This window comes from Oryctolagus cuniculus, chromosome 21 (assembly GCF_964237555.1).
Source record: "Oryctolagus cuniculus chromosome 21, mOryCun1.1, whole genome shotgun sequence".
Lineage (NCBI taxonomy): Eukaryota > Metazoa > Chordata > Mammalia > Lagomorpha > Leporidae > Oryctolagus > Oryctolagus cuniculus.
Genome location: NC_091452.1, coordinates 22671838 through 22688676, shown reverse-complemented (window position 1 = coordinate 22688676; position 16839 = coordinate 22671838). Strand labels below are relative to the sequence as shown.

General features: G+C 62.4%; 3 protein-coding genes across 18 annotated transcripts in view; 1 reads left to right on the top strand and 2 right to left on the bottom strand.

Moving 5' to 3' along the window:
• EWSR1 (EWS RNA binding protein 1) overlaps nt 1-526 on the bottom strand; it is a 32109-nt gene extending 31583 nt beyond the window's left edge. For 4 of the 7 annotated variants that reach the window (XM_008274631.4, XM_070065763.1, XM_070065765.1 and 1 more), the window contains exon 1: nt 195-526. In XM_008274631.4, coding sequence (XP_008272853.3) covers nt 195-207 — 13 coding nt within the window. In that variant the 5' untranslated portion in view covers nt 208-526. The remainder of the gene's footprint in view (nt 1-194) is intronic. The other 3 variants (XM_070065761.1, XM_070065762.1, XM_070065764.1) reach the window with 1 other exon arrangement.
• A 30-nt stretch (nt 527-556) lies between these two features.
• RHBDD3 (rhomboid domain containing 3) lies at nt 557-6425 on the top strand. 6 transcript variants are annotated; one of them, XM_051826506.2, is made up of 7 exons: nt 557-685; nt 973-1081; nt 3503-3691; nt 4399-4782; nt 5506-5668; nt 5751-6005; nt 6100-6425. In XM_051826506.2, exons 3-7 carry the CDS (start codon nt 3544-3546, stop codon nt 6386-6388), a joined length of 1239 nt encoding a protein of 412 aa, XP_051682466.2. In that variant the 5' UTR covers nt 557-685; nt 973-1081; nt 3503-3543; the 3' UTR covers nt 6389-6425. The 6 variants fall into 6 exon arrangements, with proteins under 6 accessions (XP_051682466.2, XP_002721205.3, XP_017206150.3 ...); XM_017350661.3 differs by having other exon boundaries at nt 568-795; XM_070065776.1 differs by lacking the exon at nt 557-685 and adding an exon at nt 2860-2917 and having other exon boundaries at nt 832-1081.
• A 243-nt stretch (nt 6426-6668) lies between these two features.
• EMID1 (EMI domain containing 1) overlaps nt 6669-16839 on the bottom strand; it is a 47240-nt gene continuing 37069 nt past the window's right edge. For 2 of the 5 annotated variants that reach the window (XM_070065768.1, XM_070065771.1), the window contains 2 exons: nt 10091-10181; nt 6669-7392 (listed from right to left, as the gene is read on the bottom strand). In XM_070065768.1, coding sequence (XP_069921869.1) covers nt 7265-7392; nt 10091-10181 — 219 coding nt within the window. In that variant the 3' untranslated portion in view covers nt 6669-7264. Of the gene's footprint in view, nt 7393-10090; nt 10182-11535; nt 11621-16839 lie in introns of all 5 variants that reach the window. The other 3 variants (XM_070065769.1, XM_070065772.1, XR_011385132.1) reach the window with 2 other exon arrangements.

Genomic DNA, 16839 nt, shown 5'->3' with positions numbered 1-16839 from the left:
AGGTTCCAGAACCGGCCCTCCCGGTGGGGGGAGGGGAGGGGAACGCGGGTCCCCGGGCTCGTCCGGCCGCGGCGGGTACCTCAACCCCCTCTCAGCAACTCCACTTAGTCTTCCCGGCCACCCCCCAGGGACGAAAGGCCCCCAGCCTGGGCGTCTCGGCTGTCGCCCGCACGACCGCAGTTCCCAACACTCACCCGTGGACGCCATTTTCTCTCCTTCCTCCTCGTTCTCTCAACGTCCGTCTCCCTCTCGCTTTCCCCCTAGGCGCCGCACTGCGCAGGCGCGAAACCCGCAACCTCGGGCGCTACCATCGGGCCAGGCCACGGGGGTGGGAGAAGGTGGGAGGTACCACCGCTTTTTCGATTTCCTCGCCCGAAACGTCGGCCCCTAACACTGTCTAAAGAGCGCCGGACGTGATACTCGGGCCAAAATAGCTCCGACAGGGCCGTGAGGCCGTGAGAAGGTCTCGGTATCAAACCGGAGCGATTCTCCTCACGAGGCGAGGTTGCTCGAAATGGTTACGTCCGCTGGCTCTAGGGACCGTCTCTGAAGAGTGTGTCCTGGAGGGAAACGGAGGCCGGCGGGAGGGCTGGGGGAAGGGATCCGGGCCCAGAACAACTGCTGACTAATCGGCGGGCGGCGGGGGAGGGGGCGGCCTGGCCGCTCGGCCGGGGTCACGCGCCCGGTGAGCGCGGAATGGGCTCGGGGGGCTCTTGGGTCTCGGCCGGGAGTTAAAGGAGTGCCGACACCCCCGGGGCCCCGCCCGGCCTTCCGGGGTCGGGGGCGCGCTCCGCAGTGAGTACCTCGGACGCGTGGCCCGGCTCGGCGAGGGAGGGGGCGAGGCCGGTCGGCTGGGTGGGAGGCCTCGAGCGTCGCGCCAGGCCCCGAGAGCCCCCCACCCCACCCCAGTAACGGTCGAGGTTGAGAAGGCCCTTTAATCACCCCCCTCATCCGATGCCCTTATTTTCACAGAAGGGGAAACTGAGGCCCGAGGAACTTGAGTGCTTTCCCTAAAGTTACAAAGCTGAGGTCGACCCAGACCCTGGGACTCCCCATTCTGCCCTCCTGGCTGCCCCGTAAGGTAGGCAGGGCCTGGTGGTGCACAGTCCCATTGCACAGATGGAAGGGCCTGAGGGCTCAGTCCCAGCTGTGTGTCCGTGGGCGAGCCCTGCACCCTTGCCCAAGGTGCCAGGGTCGGGGAGTGGCTGTGGAGGTGCAAGAGGTGGCTTGGAGCCGGTGCCTTGGCCCCAGACCCTGCTCCAGGCAAGGCTGGCGTTTGCCCACTTCCTGGACCTCAGCCCAGCCCCGGGTCGCTCTGCAGGACCGGGGGGGCCACGCTGGTGTCTCTTTGCAAGCACAGAGGCAGCACCAGCTGGGCGTCGGGTACCCTGGGGAATCTGGGCGGTAATCCAAGTCCACGCATGCGCCTAAGAAAGGAGATCCCTGATGGGAGGGGAAGGGGACATTTGAGTTGGACTTGGAAGGGTGAGTAGGAGTTTGCCTACTGGGAGACGGAAAGATGTAGGCAGGGAGCTTTCTGCATCTTTCCCACCGGAAGCTGGCAGGTGCAGAGGATGCCATTGGCACGGGAGCGCATGAGGCAGTCTGCCGTCTCCCTGGGATCCTGCTTCCTGCTAGGAGTCCTGAGACAGAAGGCCCCGGCCAGGGGAAGGGGTGGGCGAGGGTAGGGCTTGTGGGGGCAGAGGGTGGCTGTATTTGAGGGCCATGGCTTGGGCCAGCTAGACTGAAGCTGCTTCTCTATTATGGCCGTCTCTTGGGGGCCACATGTGTCTCCTGCACTTAGTAGGGATAGTTGTGGTTAATTGAGCAGGGGCTGTACGCTGAAGTCTGCCTTAGCCCATTTCAGCTCTTTTCTTCCTTTCTTTTTAAAATATATTTATTTGAGAGCGCTGAATCCTAACCACTAGACCACCAGGGAGCATCAAAATGTATTTATTTGAAAGAGTTACTGAGATAGAGGGAAAGACAGAGAGATTGATCTTCCAGCTGCTGGTTCATTCTCCAGGGCCAGGCTGAAGCCAGGAGCCTCATCTGGGTGTCCCACTTAGGTGACAGGGGCCCAAGTACCTGAGCCATCTTCCACTGCTTTCTCAGGTCATTAGCAGGGAGCTGGATCGGATGCAGAGCAGCTGGGACTTGAACAGGTGCCCTTATGGGCTGCCGGCACTGCAGGCAGCAACTTAACCTTCTGTGCCACAGCGCTGGCCCATTTAGTTTTTAAGTGGACAAATTCCTTAAAGTTCTTGTTGTTGCGCCAGTGTTGTAGGACGGCCGGCCAACATGTTGCCTGGAACGCCAGCATCCCGTATCAGATTCGAATCCCAGCTGCTCCACTTCCGATCCAGCTCCTTGCGAATGTGCCTGGGAAAGCAGCGGAAGATGGCCCAAGTGGGAGACCCGGATAGCGCTCCAGGCTCCTGATAGGAAGCTGGATTAAGCTGGGCCAAACTGGCACCCTGATATGGGATGCTGGTATTACTGGCCAATCCTGTAATAGCTTTTGAGAAGGCTTATTTACTATATTTACTTATTTGAGAGGCCAAGTGACAGAGAGAAGGGCAGAGATCTTCCGTTCCCTGGTTCACTCCTCAAATGCCAACAGCTGGGGCTGGGCCAGGCTGCAGCCAAGAGCCAGGAACTCCATGTGGGTTTGCCATGTGGGTTATTCGAGCCAGGTGATCTGCCGCCTTCCCAGGCACAGCAACAGGCAGCCGGATAGGGAGTAGAGTAGCCAGGGCTGGAACCAGGCGCTTGCATGTGGGATGCAGATGCCGGAAACCTGGCGAAACCTGTTGTGCCTCAAATCGGAAGGGATTTCTTTAATCCCCATCTTAACAGATGAGGATGGAGGGGCCAGATGTTGAGCGGCGTGCCTGAGGACATGCTACAGAAAGAGGTGGAACAGAGTGGGACTTTTCCTGTGGAACGGGGAGCCAGGGCCAGAGGGGCTGTGGGTAGGGCCGGGGAGATGATGTGGGCTGGCTCGGGGTGTGGGACTCCTGCTCCCTGCCCCTCTCCTCCAGCCCTCCATCCACCTGCTTGGCCATCAGCTGGGCCCTGGGTGATGCTGAGGCCACCTGGAACGCTAAGGCTGGGCCCAGAGGCAGGTGGAAGGTGGCAGCCCCAAGAAAGAGGGAGGCCGAAAAGGGCTGGAGATGGCCCTGACTTTGCCGTGGGCAGTCCAGGCCCGCAGGCCAACCTGACTGGCTCTGTGCCTCCCACCTGAGACCCCTCTTGAGGGCCTATCAGGACTTGGGCATCTTTGTGCCTGTCCCCTGCCCATCCTTGCACACAGACAGGTGCAAGATGGCTAAGTGAGCCCTTGGTTTAGGGTCTGAGCTCCTCTGTGGCCAACCAGCTGGGCCTGTCTCTCCTGCCTCAGTTTCCCCCCTCTGTACAAGGGAGCTGCCGGTAAGGTAGGAGAGTGAGGCAGGGAGAGAAAAACTGCAATAACTCGTGTTACTGTTTCTTTCATCCCCAGCACACAGCCCCAGGACCACCTTGGCTGCCTGCCATAAAGACATGTACACCAGGGACCCTGCGGGCCAACCGGCTCGGGCGCTTCCTCTCGCCTCCTCAGCCCTGGTGCTGCTGCTGGGCAGCCTGTGGCTGATAGGGGCCGGCCCCAGCCTCGCCCTGGCCCCGGAGCTGCTGCTGGACCCCTGGCAGGGTGAGGGAGGCCCCCGGGAGGAGGCCTGAGTGGTTAGCGGGAGCAGCGTGCTTCCCACAGGGGTGGAACCCAGTGCCTTGGGGATTGGGGAAGGTTGGGCTCGGACAGGCGTGTGCCCAGCTCACCCACATCCACAATAGGGAGAGGGGGCAGAGGGCCTGGCAGAGGGTCGCACGGGAATCCAGAGTCAGGAGTTCTTTTCTTGACCTAAGTATCGTTTCCAGCTAAGCAGGACGGGAGGAGGTGCTGAGGGCTCAAGGGGTGGCCTCGGCCCAGTGCCTGTTTCTCGGTCACAGTTGCTCCAGTTTACACTGGAGGCGCCCAGATGGTGCTCAGAGAGGTTAAGCTGTTTGTCCAAGGCCACGCGTCCTGGATCAAGGCAGGCAGTGTCGTCAGGATGCATTCTGTCAGTGGGGTGTGAAGGACCTCCCTGTGCACGTGTGCCTGGGACAGGAGTCCCCGGTACCTGGCTGCTGGCGCAAAAGCAAGATCTGAGTAGTGGGTGTAGCCTGTTCCGCTTAGCGCAGCCAGGGAGAGCTGCAGGGTTTGGAAGCCCTGGGTCCCCTCCATCCGTGGTGCAGTGCAGGCTGGGAGCACTCTGGCTCCTGCGAGGGGAAGGCTGGCTCAGCGGGTGGCCCTAGCACACTGGGGACAACCTGAGAGGTCGGGGCCCCTTACCTGGCACATAAGCCCCTTCTCTCTCCCAGCGCATCGGCTCCTGACCCATGCCCTGGGCCACACGGCCCTGCCGGGCCTACTTCTGAGCCTGCTGCTGCTGCCCACTCTGGGCTGGCGGCAGGAGTGCCACCTGGGCACGCTGCGGTTCCTGCACGCCTCTGTCCTGCTCACCCTGGCCGCCGGACTGCTGGCTGTGCTGCTGGCGGGCCTGGGGGTGTCGAACGCTGCTGGCGGCTGCGGGTACATGCCCGTCCACCTGGCCATGCTGGCCGGCCAGGGGCACTGCCCTAGGCAGCCCCAGGGGGCCCTGCCACCGTGGCTGCTGCCGTGGCTGCTCCTCGCCCTGACCCCGCTGCTCAGCTCCGAGCCACCCTTCCTGCAGCTCCTCTGCGGCCTCCTTGCTGGCCTGGCCTGTATCCTTTGCCTGAGTTCGGGGCCTGTGTGGACAGGTGGGTTCTGTGGCTGGGCTGCTGGGAAGCAAGTGGCATGGGGGGTCAGGCCTGAGAAATGCAGAAGCTGTGTGCACACATTTCCAGGGACAGCTCTCTGGGCCATGCTCTGAGCTGGGGACTGTGGGCTCAAGGTGAGGTGGAGGCGCCAGGTGCAATGGGGAACCCGGGAGAGCCGAGGTAGCCCGAGGAGCCACTAACCAGGACCCTCCTGTGGAGGTGGCATCTAAGCTGAGATGTGCAGGCCAGGCAGGGGGCACAGAAGGCCAAGGCCAGAGCAAGCTTGGGGTCTCTGGGAAGAGTAGCCTGTAGCCAGTGGGGCAGGGGCATAGGCGGTCAGTGTTCATCAGGAAGGCCACTGCCATGGCCGCTGGAGAGAACAGGCTGAGCCCCTGCATGGTTCTGAGGGAGGAGCCTGTTCTGGACGGGGGACACAGCTGCCCCGGATGTGTGAGGACAGCGCTGGCCTGGCTGGGGGCAGGTCTCACAGACCTGAGCGGGCACACGGAGCGGGCCAGGGTGGCTACCGTGCAGGCTGAGTTTGGGTTTTAGGGCTCACATGGTGACACGCTCCTTACGGGACCACAGTGAGGAGAGCGGAGGGGAGTCCCGGCACCTGGGGGAGGGGGGCACACCCCCAGCCAGTTCTGGTTTTCCTTGACCAGTTGCCCTGCCCCGGGCAGCCAGATGCCGCCGGGGCCTTCCAGTGGCTAGAGCTGTCGGAGCAGCGGCTGCAGGCCCTGCAGGAGGGCGCCCTGTGCAAGACGCTGGCCGGGTGCTGGCCTCTGAGGCTCCTCCCCACGCCGGGCAGCCTGGCTGAGCTGCCCGTCACCCAGCCAGCCGGAGTGAGGTGAGGAAGTCGCCGCGGCCCCTGGCGCTGGCGGCCGTGGCCGTGGCCCGTGGTGACCCCTCCTGCTTCTGCCCCCCAACAGGACTGCCATCCCTGGGCCTCCTTACGTGGTCTCCCCTAGTCCCTGGTCCCGCAGCGACAACCCAGCCTTCCCGCCAGGCCTGAGCTGGGAGAGCGTGGACTGGGCCAGGCCCGGCTTCTCCACAGAGCCCTCCGTGTGGGCGACGCTGGATGAGCAGCTGTTGCAGGAGGGGATCCAGGCCTCGCTCCGGGACGCCCCGGCGCAGGAGCCGCAGAGTGCGTTCTGGCTGCCCAAGTCCTCTGTGTCCTCTCTGCGGTAAGACGGGCTGGGCAGGGGTGGGCCCGGGCCAGGGGGCTGGTTCAGCCCTGACCCCGCTCTCTGTCCCCCGCCCACCCCCGGGCCCTCACAGGCTGCAGCAGCTGGAGCGCATGGGCTTCCCCACAGAACAGGCCGTGGTGGCACTGGCAGCCACAGGCCGCGTGGAGGGCGCCGTGTCACTGCTGGTCGGAGGGCAGGTGGACGCCGAGGTCCTGGTGACCGAGGGGAGGGCAGGCTCTGCCCACCCCAAGGGCCCTGGGCCCCCCCTAGCTGCAGCAGAGAGTGGGGCCACAGAGAATCGCCTGGGTAACGAAGCCGGGCCCTGCTGTCCATGGAGCGCCGCAGCACGCCGCCCTGGTTGTGGCTCTCATTTAGAATAAAAACCAGTCTGGTTCGGTCTGGACCTCCCGGGAGGCAGCACTCGGGTTTGACTCGTGTGTGGGCATGGGGTGAGTGAGTGAGTGAATGACCGACCGCAGCTCCTTGGTGTCTGGAACCCCAGGACTCTTGCCCCTGTGCTGGTGCAGCCTCTTCCTCCAGGAAGCCCGCCCAGGCCCTCTGCCAAGCAGCACCCTTCCCTACTCTGCTGGTGCCCACGTCAGGGTCCCCCGCGGCCGGCCCCGCCCGGCTGCCTCCATCTAAGCACACGCTGAGCCCGGGCTGGGTCGGAGGCCTTTATTGGCCAGCACACAGCCAGCAGGTGGCCCCTTTCTCTGCACGTCCCCACCCTCTGCCCAGGGCACTGGTGGGGGCGGGGCCGAGGGGCTCAGGGGCAGACCTGAGGCAGGGAGCCCCCGACTGTCCAGAGATGAAGCAGCCTGACCTCAGGGCAAGCCAGCACCAGACAAGGAGGGCAGGGGTGCAGAGCGGCACCCCGAGATCTGGGGAGGAGCGGGCAAGGCAGAGCTCCGGCTTCCCACTGCCTCGGGGCCTCAGGCCTGGGTCCCCAGACAGTGGACGCACCCTCCCTGAAGACCAGCACCGCGCCGTCCCAGAGGGAAACTGAGGCCCAGGGCCCTGAGCACTGCCTTACCCCTGGCCTGGGCTGCCACTTCCCTCCCAGGCCCTACTCTCCCCTGGTCTCAGACTGGGACGGGGGCGCCAGCACTGACACCTGCCCACCCCCCTAAGGCGCTGACGGCAGAAGGGTCCCTGAGGACATCATAAATAGGGACAGCGGTCCCTGGCGGCAGCCGGCCAAGGCCAGGCTCGGAAGGGAAGCTGGCCTGGTCCACCCCGAGGGGCCTCCGCTGCCCTCAGCCTCTCTCGTTCCGGCTTCTAGGGGCCACGATCCGGTAGCTGGCTGCGTGTCCTCCCCTCTTGCCCCGAAGGAGGCTGGGGGTGCCCGCCCCGGCAGGGCCTGCGCCGGAGCCCAGCTCTGGTTCTGCGGGAGGGAGGGAGAGAAGGCAGGTCAGCAGGGCCCTGCAGGGTGCCCGTCTCCCCGCGTGCGACCCCCTGGGGGCGGCAGGTGTGTGTAGGGGGGAGGGGCCTACAGCGGTAAGGGCGCCTCCGGGGGGCTTCCCAGCCCCCAGCCCAGCGAGAGCACTCGGCCTCGGGCCTCCACGTGGCTCCTGCTGTGGGGATAACCAGACTCCCCCCCCCCCCCCAACACACACACCTAGCACACAGCGAGGACCCAGCATGGTTTTCCTGTTCCTCAGTTGGGGGTGGAGGTGTGCCTGGGGCCACCCTGGTCTCACAGGTAAACAGGCTGGGGAACACACCCACAGTCCCTCTGTCCTTGGGCTGAGCCAGCAGCTGGGGGAAAGGGCTTAGGAGGGCCAGGCTCTGCCACTGACCGCCAGTGCAGCCTCTGTAGGGCCTCCCTTGTTCCATCTGTCAAATCAGACTTCCACGTCCTGGGCAGCTCCAACACTTACCGCACTCAGTCCCAATAGGGCTGTGCTGAGACAAGCCTCACCCTGGACACAGCCATACCCGAGAGTCTGACTTCAAAACTGGCATACTTGCCACTTGGAAAACTCCTGCTCATCTTCAAAACCCAGAGCAGGAGCCACCTCCTGCAGGAAGCCTTCTGGGACGATCACCTCAGTCCCTCCTGAAGTTAAGTGACCTGCTCAGGCAGGCGTGTAGGCTCCCAGGGGAAAAGGGACATCTGGGGAGGCCAGCCCAGGATGGAGGAGGTGCTTGTGCCTCCACGGCTCCGTTCACAGCACAGATGCTTCGGACTCTAGTGAGCACACCCGCTGTCCCCGGAGGGCCCTGCGGGAACCGGGCCTCAGCCTAGCTTCCAGTGCCCAGCCCTGTGTGCCCCAGCCTCGCTCCTGGAGCAGACTGGCACATGTGGTCACTGTCCAGGGTCAGTCCTGCACCAGGGAGCTCGGGACGTGGTGGCATAGAGCCCTGGCTCCAGCACAGGCCACAGTCGGGTCCTGGCCCCATCCCATCCCGGTTCCGGGGCCTGGGCGACGTGGAGACGAGACTCCCGTCGGCACCCCCGCGCCCCGAGGCTGCTGAAGTGACCAGGGGTGGAAGGAGGTGCTGACAGTGCCTGCTGGGTTATCACGGTTAGCAGGCCGTGTGGCCCCGGCCCAGGTCTCCTGCAGATCTGTCCCTGAGCTGGTCACAGGCCGCCGTCGTGACTCTCAAAACTGGGGTCCTGGCTTCCCCGGGTTCAGCAGAGGTGTCAGTGCACCTCTACTTCCTCATCTGAGAAATGGCCACGGTGCTGCCCACTAGTGAGCTGAGTGTGGGAATGGGAGACGATCGGGGCGAGCCCCCAGCCCAGCTGGGCCCCCCGTGCGGCAGCCGTTCCTATCAGCACCAGCAGCAATGAGGACCTACACACAAGGCCACCTGGGTCTTTAGTTAGCACCTGATGTATACGCCGAGCCTGTGGGGCGGCTCCCATCTCCTTCCCTCCCCCCTTCCCATGCAGGTCCCTCACCCACGGTGGTCAAGGGCCACCCTCCCGGGCGTGTGGGCCCCAGAGTTCCCCCCGCCCCGGGCTGTCAGAAGGAAGGGAGGCTCAGCTCCAAGGCCACCGTGGCCCGGTTCCCCCGTGTAAGGCGCGAGGCCGGGAGACGGTCACCGACGTTTCTCGGGGGTACCTGTGGCGGGGTGGGAGGGCTCTGGCCACAGGCCACACCCACTTGAAAGCCCCCGGGGCTCTGCCCATACAGCATTCTCCACAGGGCAGCCCCTCCTCCGCCCCACCTGGCACACTCAGGCTCTCCGGGACCCGACGCCACTGTCCCTTCTCCCAGGAAATCCTCTGCACCCCCACGCCCCCAGCACCTTGCTCCCCACATCCACGGAGGAGTCCCAGCCCGTGCCTGGCCCCAGTGCCCACCGGGTGTGTTCCCTATGGTTTTGCTGAAGGCGGGAGGCTGGGCCCTAACCTTGACCTCCTTCCCGCCCGGGGCCCCCATTCCTTCCTCCGTAGGAGAGGCGCGAGTTGATGCCGAGGGCCCTGCACCGATGTGCTGGCTGAGCTGCGAGCAGCCCAGGCCCTGGGGAGGCCACTTCCTTCCTCCCACAGGGCCAGCCCCAGCTCCAGTTCAAGGGGTGGGGAGGGGGTGGGAGGAGTCTCCTTAGCTTTGCCCTCAGGAAGCAGGTGCAGGGAGAAGGTACTGCCCACCTGGCGTCTGAGCCAGCGCCACCCAGCCTGCCTTGCGGGCCCTGTCAGGTTCCTGAGCCCTGGCCCTCACCGTTGCTTATGCTTTTCCTGTGCCTGTTTGCCCTCTCCGGATCCCTGTCCCTCTAGGTCTCCACTTAGACCCCATCTCCTCCAGGAAGCCCTCCCCCGCCTTGGGGCCTGGGCCACCTGTCTTCACTCCGCTGTGGTCCGGCTCCCCTCCGGTTGCCCAGTCCCCAGCCCGCAGCCCCGGAGCTCGGGGAGGGCAGGGCAGGGCAGGGTCTGTCTCCTGTGTCATAGCCTGTGTCTGCAGGGTGCCCGGCACGCAACGAGTGCTCACTCACTGCGCGCCAGTTCCCGGAGGGGAGGGTGCAGCTGAGCGTCCGCGGGCCTGGGCCCAGCGTGAAGAGGAGCCTTCTGCACACACAGGCTTTCCCCCAGCCCTGCTGGAAGGGGCTGCCCCTGCCTGCCCGCCCTGAGTTACCTGGCCAGATGATGGCTTCCAGCAGGGTGACCCGTCTGGCCAGGAGCTCCAGCTGAGCCTGCTGCTGCAGGAAGCTCTGTAAGCTAGGAGCCTGATGGGAGATCGAGAAGAGCAGAGGTGCGAGTCTGGCCTCTCAGGGCTGGGCTGGGGGGCTGAGCGGGGAGCATGGCCGTGCCAGCTGGCTTCGGGGCGGGAGGTGGGGACAGGGCTTCTCTGTGGGGAACGGCTGGCTCTCCGGGGGCTCCGGCAGGGCAGGTTGGGAGGACCACAGGTGAGACGGCAGGAGGGACACTTGGGGCCAGGAGGGCCTGCCCTGCAGGAGCCTCTGGGGGCTAATGGGAGAGGATGGTCAGAAATGGTAGGTGATGCATTACCCAGAGTGCCCTGGGGACTTGCACTTCTGGAGTCCACGATTTCTCTAGAGCTGGAACATGGCTCCATTACCCACAATCCTCCTGGGGGGTCTGGGTTCTGATGTCACCACCCACAATCCTCCTGGGGTCTGGGTTGTGAGGTCATTACCCACAATCCTACTGGGGGGCCTGGGTTCTGATGTCACTACCCACAACCCTTCTGGGATCTGGGTTCTGACGTCATTACCCAAAATCCTGGGGGTCTGGGTTCTGACATCACCCACAATCCTCCTGGGGGTCTGGGTTCTGACGTCATTACCCACAATCCTCCTGGGGGTCTGCGTTCTGATGTCATTACCCACAATCCTCCTGGGGGTCTGGGTTTTGACGTCATTACCCACAATTCTCCTGGGGTCTGGGTTCTGATGCCACCACCCACAATCCTCCTGGGGTCTGGGTTCTAACATCATTACCTACACTCCTCCTGGGGGTCTGGGTTCTAATATCATTACCCACAATCTTCCTGGGGTCTGGGTTCTAATGTCATTACCCAAATCCTCCTGAGGCCTGGGTTCTGACATCATTACAATACTCCTGGGGTCTGGGTTCTGACATCATTACCCACAGTCTTCCTGGGGTCTGGGTTCTGATGTCATTACCTACAATCCTCCTGGGGGTCTGGGTTCTGACATCATTACCCACAATCCTCCTGGGGGTCTGGGTTCTGACTTCATCGCCCACATTCTTCTGTGCTAGGTTTGGCTCTGTTACCCACAACCCCCTATTGGTCTGGAGTCTGGTTCTATTGTCCATAATTTCTTCCAAACTCAGGATCTGTCGTCTCGGGCTCCCCACAGGCCTGAGAACACACGAGCCGCCACAGCTGGAGCCCCAGTTCCTAGGGCCGCTGCCAGCTGTGGAGGAGGGGGGACAGTCGCAGAGGGAGAGGTGGTTCTGGCCTTGCGGGCCCACCCTGGCCCAGGCAACACCTTCTCGCCCCGTGACTGGGCTCAGGCCAGTTCCACCCCAGAAGGGCTTGGGGGAAGGCTGGCAGGCAGGGGCTGGGCTGTCTGTCCGTCTGTCTCTACTCACCATAGAGCCCAATCATTGTTTCCAAGATTAAAACCCTCTCAGCTAAAATCTTCAAAGCCTCGCGCAGTTGGTGCAACCCCTCCCCCTGCGGAGGAAAGAGACAGATGCAGCCGTGAAGGGGCAGGGAGGCGCCCTGCGAAGCCTGTGGGTGGCCCACGCCCACCCAGGGGCACATGCACCTGCAGCCCAGGGCCCACGGACAGCCAAACAAGGCCGGGAGGACAGGACGGGGGCAAGGCAGGCGGAAGCCCCCCGGAGGACCCCCTCAGGAAGGGCCGGTGGCCTCTAGCTGTCTCTCTGCACTGGGGGCTGGGGGGCTGGGGAGCCCGAGAGCCACCCCTGCACAGCCCCTGTCACATCCTTGGGCCGCCTCTACTCCTGGCCGCTTCAAGTGGCCTCTCCCTACTTAACCCCATCAGGGACATCAGCCCCCTGCTGGTGTTTCCATCCAAGTCAGAACGCACGCAGCTGGGTAGCCACAGAGACCGTGGGTGCAGGGGCCCGCGAGCCCTTCCCAGCCCCTCCCATCCTGGGCCCCTCCCGGGGAAGCAGCGCTCGGCCTGGCCAGGGCTCGCACCACTCCAGGCCCGTGTCCTCGTGCCTGCCGGGGCGCCACCCCCAGCCCGGCTCCCTCCTGCAGGCATGCGGCGGGAGGCTTCCCCACATGCCAGGTGGTCCCGGCATGCCCACATAGCTGGCACTCACCTTCACTTCCTCTCTGACTTGCCTCCCCTTGCCCCCACTCCGTCCCCCTCCTGGCTCCTTCTGCTTCCTGGTAAATGCAGATACAGAGCCCAAGGACGGCAGAGAATTATCCCAGCCCCGATGCCATCGGCAAGTCCCTCCGGGCACCCTTTACCGTCACTGTATGTAACTGCACAATTACACTCCGACCCTCTAAGGCGGCTGCTGCCATGAGAAACGTGCCGACGGCGCAGGCACTTGGCTCAGCTGTTGACGCCGCTCGGCACGCACCCGAGAGTGTGCGTTAGAGTCCCAGCTTTGCTCCGGATTCCAGCTTCTGCCGGGCAGCAGCAGGCGACGCTTCAAGTACCTGGTCCCTGCCGCCTTTGCGGGGACCCTGACCGAGTTCCCGGCTCTGAATTCACAGTCTGAATTCTGACTCTGGCCTGGCCCAGCTGTGGCTGTTGCAGCCATCAGGGGAGTGAATCAGTGGATGGAAGATCTCTCTCCATCTCTCTCTCTCTCTCTCTCTCTCTCTCGGCCTTTCATACAAAATGAAAATAACTCATCTTTTAAACAATCCAAACCACCGCCACGTCCACTGCGAGCGAGCCTGCTCCCCAGGGCTGATGGCCACATCCCGTGGACCAGGCAGGCCAGGTGTTCCAGGGCCACCACGGGCCGCACACTCGAGGGATCCGTCCTCGGGCATTATGGCAGCAGCATGTGAACAGGGAGGGCCTCTGAGGTTACCTGGTCATTCCCAGCATGAATCTCTCGAGGAGAGGCAACCAGAGGGTGCCCGCTCCTGCCGACAGTACCTAGCCGGCCTCTCACCACCAACAAACCGAGACGGTGCAACACTCACAAAAGGCCCAAGTCAGAGAAGCAAGGGGCAGGAGACGTCACCCACGTTCAGAGAGACTTAGGGGCGGGCGTTCTGGTGCGACGTGGGACGCCCACTTCCTGCCCACTTCCCTGGTTCAAGTACTAGCTACTCCACTTCCGGCCGAGCTCCCCACTAAGCTTGGGAAAGCAGCGGAAGAAGGCCCAAGTACTTGGACCTCTGCCAGCCACGTAGGAGACCAGGATGGAACTCCTGGCTCCTGGCTTCAGCCTGGTCCAGCCCCAGCCATTTTGGCCTCTTGGGGAATGAACCAGCAGCTGAAAGATCTCTTTTTCTCTCCCTCTTTGCTTTGGAATTAATTAATGATAAAGGAGACTTAGAAATGTGACAACCAAATGCAATTTGTTAACCTTGATTAGATCTTGAAGGTTTTTAAGAGCTTTAGAAGCAAGTTTGGGGCAAGTGGTAGGATTGCCTTCTAAGTTACATACTAAAGGGCTTCACTTTCCTGAATTAATGTTATCTTCCCTAGATGTGACAGTAGCATTGAGGTGACCTGGGAGAATGGCCGTATTTTCTAAAAAATTAATTATTTGAAAGGTAGAGCATGAGCAAGAGGAGAGAGAGAGATTCCCCAGCCACTGATCCACTACCTACAGCTGGGGATTGGCCAGGCTGAAGCCATCTGGGTCTCCCACATGGCTATCAGGGGCCCAAGCACTTGGGCCATGTTCTGCTGCCTTCCCAGGCACATTAGCAGGGAGCTGGATCGGAAGAGGAGCAGCCGGGACTTGAACCAGTGCTCTGATGTGGGGTGCTGGTGCTGCAGGCGGCAGCTTAACCCGCTGCACCACAACTCTGGCCCTGCCACGTGAGATGCACACTCAACCGTCATGGGAGAACACAGACGACATTTGCAGCTTGCTTTTGGATGAATTAGAAAAAAAGTTTATGAAGAGAACTTTATATAGAGATAGTAATTGTGGCAAAATACTACCAATTGTAGTAACAAATGTCAAAGAAGACCAGAAAGGCATTGAACTAATTTTCTGTATATGTGATAATTTTCAAAAATAAAAATCTGGGGGGAGGTATAAAAAAAGCCACGGTGGGGCCAACGCTGTGGTGTAGTGGGCTAGGCCTCGCCTGCAGCTCTGGCATCCCATATGGGCGCAGGTTTGAGTCCCGGCTGCTCCTCTTCTGGTCCAGCTCTCTGCTATGGCCTGAGAAAGCAGCAGATGATGGCCCAAGAGCTTGGAAGCCCCTGCAACCTACATGGGAGGCCTGGAAGAAGCTCCTGGCTTCTGATCAGCCCAACTCTGGCTGTTGCGGCCATCTGGGGAGTGAACAGCAGATGGAAGACCTCTCTATCTATCTCTCCCTCTCTTTCTTTGTAACCCTACCTCTTAAATAAATACGTAAAAATTTTTTTAAAAAGCCACTGTTTGGTCCCCTGCCTGCAGGCCCACCCCACGCTCTTGGATCTGGGCCTGCTGGATGCCCCCACGTGGCTGTAATACAGACGTCGCCCAGCTCTCTGTGGACAAAACTCAGGATGCTCGCTTCTCCTGGTTCTCTTTAAAGAAATTATGAGGCAGGCAGACACACACACACACACACAGCTCTCACTGCTGGTTCACCTCTCCTCTCTTCCCCCAAATGCCTACAACAACCAAGGCTGGGCCAGACTGAAGTCAGGAGCCAGGAACTCAAGCCAGGTCTCCCATGCGGGTGGCAGGGACCCAAGCACTTGAGCCGTCACTGCTGCCTCCCCGGGTGTGCATCAGCAGGAAGCTGGAGTCAGGAGTGGAGCTGGGACTCAGACCCAGGCCCTCTGATGCAGGACGTGGGTGTCCTAACCTGCGTCTCGGCCACCGGGCCAAACGCCCGACCCGTCCCCGTCCTCCCTTACTCTTTCAAGAATTCCCCGACTCTCTGCTGCCCCTCCTGGCCAAAGGGGCATTGCAGGGTCTCCCAGCTCTGCTGCCAGCTCTCTGCCCTCACTGTGCCCAGCTCCAGCTCCCACGGTCACTGCCAGGATGACCACAGCAGCCTCCTGTCCAGTCTCTCTCCTGCTCCTTTCATGTTCCCCTGTCCCCATCCAAGTCCCCGCAAGGCAACCAGGAGGATATTTCACAAACATCTGGCCACGTCACTCCCCGGCCTGGAAGTATTTCAATGACCCCCATTTCTCTAAGGTCAGCTTTGTGATGCGGCCTCTTTGGCCTGTCTCACTCCTATCACACTGTCCACTCTAAGTATTCCAAGCTCCACAAACAGCCCAGGGCCTTTGCACATGCAGCTGCCCCTCCTTTGTCTGAATGCCCTGGGCCTCGTTTATGGGCCTTTTGGGCCCAGCCAGGCCCACCTCGTGGAGGAAGCTAAGTCTCCCACTGGAGTAGAACTCCCTCTACCCTACTGTGGCTGACCCCAAGGCAGGGGGCAGGTGGGTCTGGACGGCATCTACACACACAGGGCCCGCCTCGGATCTGGCACCCACAGAGGAGATTCTTAGAGAATGCCGGGCGCCGGTTCTGGTTCTGCCAAGGATTCACTCTGCCGAGTTACGGCTCAGCTCCCCCAAGGGTGGAAGCTTTCATGTAACTACATCCACTAGCTCAGCCTAGTCTTGTTCCTGCAGTGCCTGCCGAAGTCCACCAGGTGTCAGTGCTGAGTCAGGCCGGTGGAGAATTAGATGGGGTATGGGGAGGGGAGCTTCTGGGGACCCTGTCGACACTGGGCTCAGTCCGCACCTATCCCCAGCCCCCAAGCCTCATGCAACCCCAAGCCCAGCGGGCGCCCTCCCAGGCAGGCAGCAAGCAGGGGCGGAAGTGCAGGTAGATGAGGGGGAAGAAGGTGAATGGGCAGGGGCCCTGCTACCTCCCACAGGTGGATGTAGGTTCAAGGCCTGGTCTGGGGTCGCCCAGGCACATCCTGTTCCCCTGGCCAGGGGTCCCCATGCAGGGCCAGGACTGCCCAGCCTCATTCTGCCTTGACCTTGTCTGTCTCACCAGCCCTGGGTGTGTGCGTATGCGTGCAAGTGTGTCTAAAACCTGTTCCCAGCTGAGAGTCTCTGAGAGCAGAGAGAGGCCCCAGGGAGGCAAGGGCCTGGACTCACAAGGGCCTCCCTGGCCCCAGCCCGGCTCATGTCCATCCTGAGCCCTGGAGCCACAGAAGAGGGGTTCTGAGGGACTGCAGGGGTGGAGAGGTAGCAGGGCCCCAGAGGTCCTGGGGAGACAGGGGGAGGACTCGTGCAGGGTTGGGAGGGGGCTCCCACGGCTGTATCCGTCACTAACCCCACAATCAGGAAGTGAGGGGGCCGGGCGGGCGCTGGGTGCTGCCCACACCCTACCCACCGGCGGCTGCCAGGAAGCAGTGTCCCAGGCAGGTGGGGAGAGAGGCAGGACTCCCGCCGCTAGAGGGCGTGCGGCGTCTCTCCGATGCCTCCTGGGGCTAGGATTTCCAGGTCCCCGCGCCCCGACTTGGCGCTGCGGGGGTGCTCGGGGTTCCTAGCCCTGCCCCCACGCGTCTCTAGGGTCAGCAGTTTCCTAGGCCTTGAAATGCATTCACTCCAATGTCCTCCGATGGCTTTAAAGGTTTTCAGGGGCCCCGCACTCATCGTGGAGTCTCAGGACGTGGGGTGTGGGGGGCTCGCTCCTCACGGACTCTGCCCCCTGCATAGGTGACAGCTTCTAGGCGTCTCTTGCCACGCCCCACGGGTCTCCTGTGTACGTGACAGTGTCAGGGCTGTGGCAATTACGGGGTTTGTGGGT

Bases quoted from the DNA above. Each gene is read 5' to 3' on its own strand.
- RHBDD3 (XM_051826506.2), top strand. From the start codon at position 3,544: ATGTACACCAGGGACCCTGCGGGCCAACCGGCTCGGGCGCTTCCTCTC. The intron at 4,783-5,505 runs GTATCCTTTGCC...CCGGGCAGCCAG, and splicing joins CCTCCTTGCTGGCCTGGCCT to ATGCCGCCGGGGCCTTCCAG. The intron at 5,669-5,750 runs GTGAGGAAGTCG...GCCCCCCAACAG, and splicing joins ACCCAGCCAGCCGGAGTGAG to GACTGCCATCCCTGGGCCTC.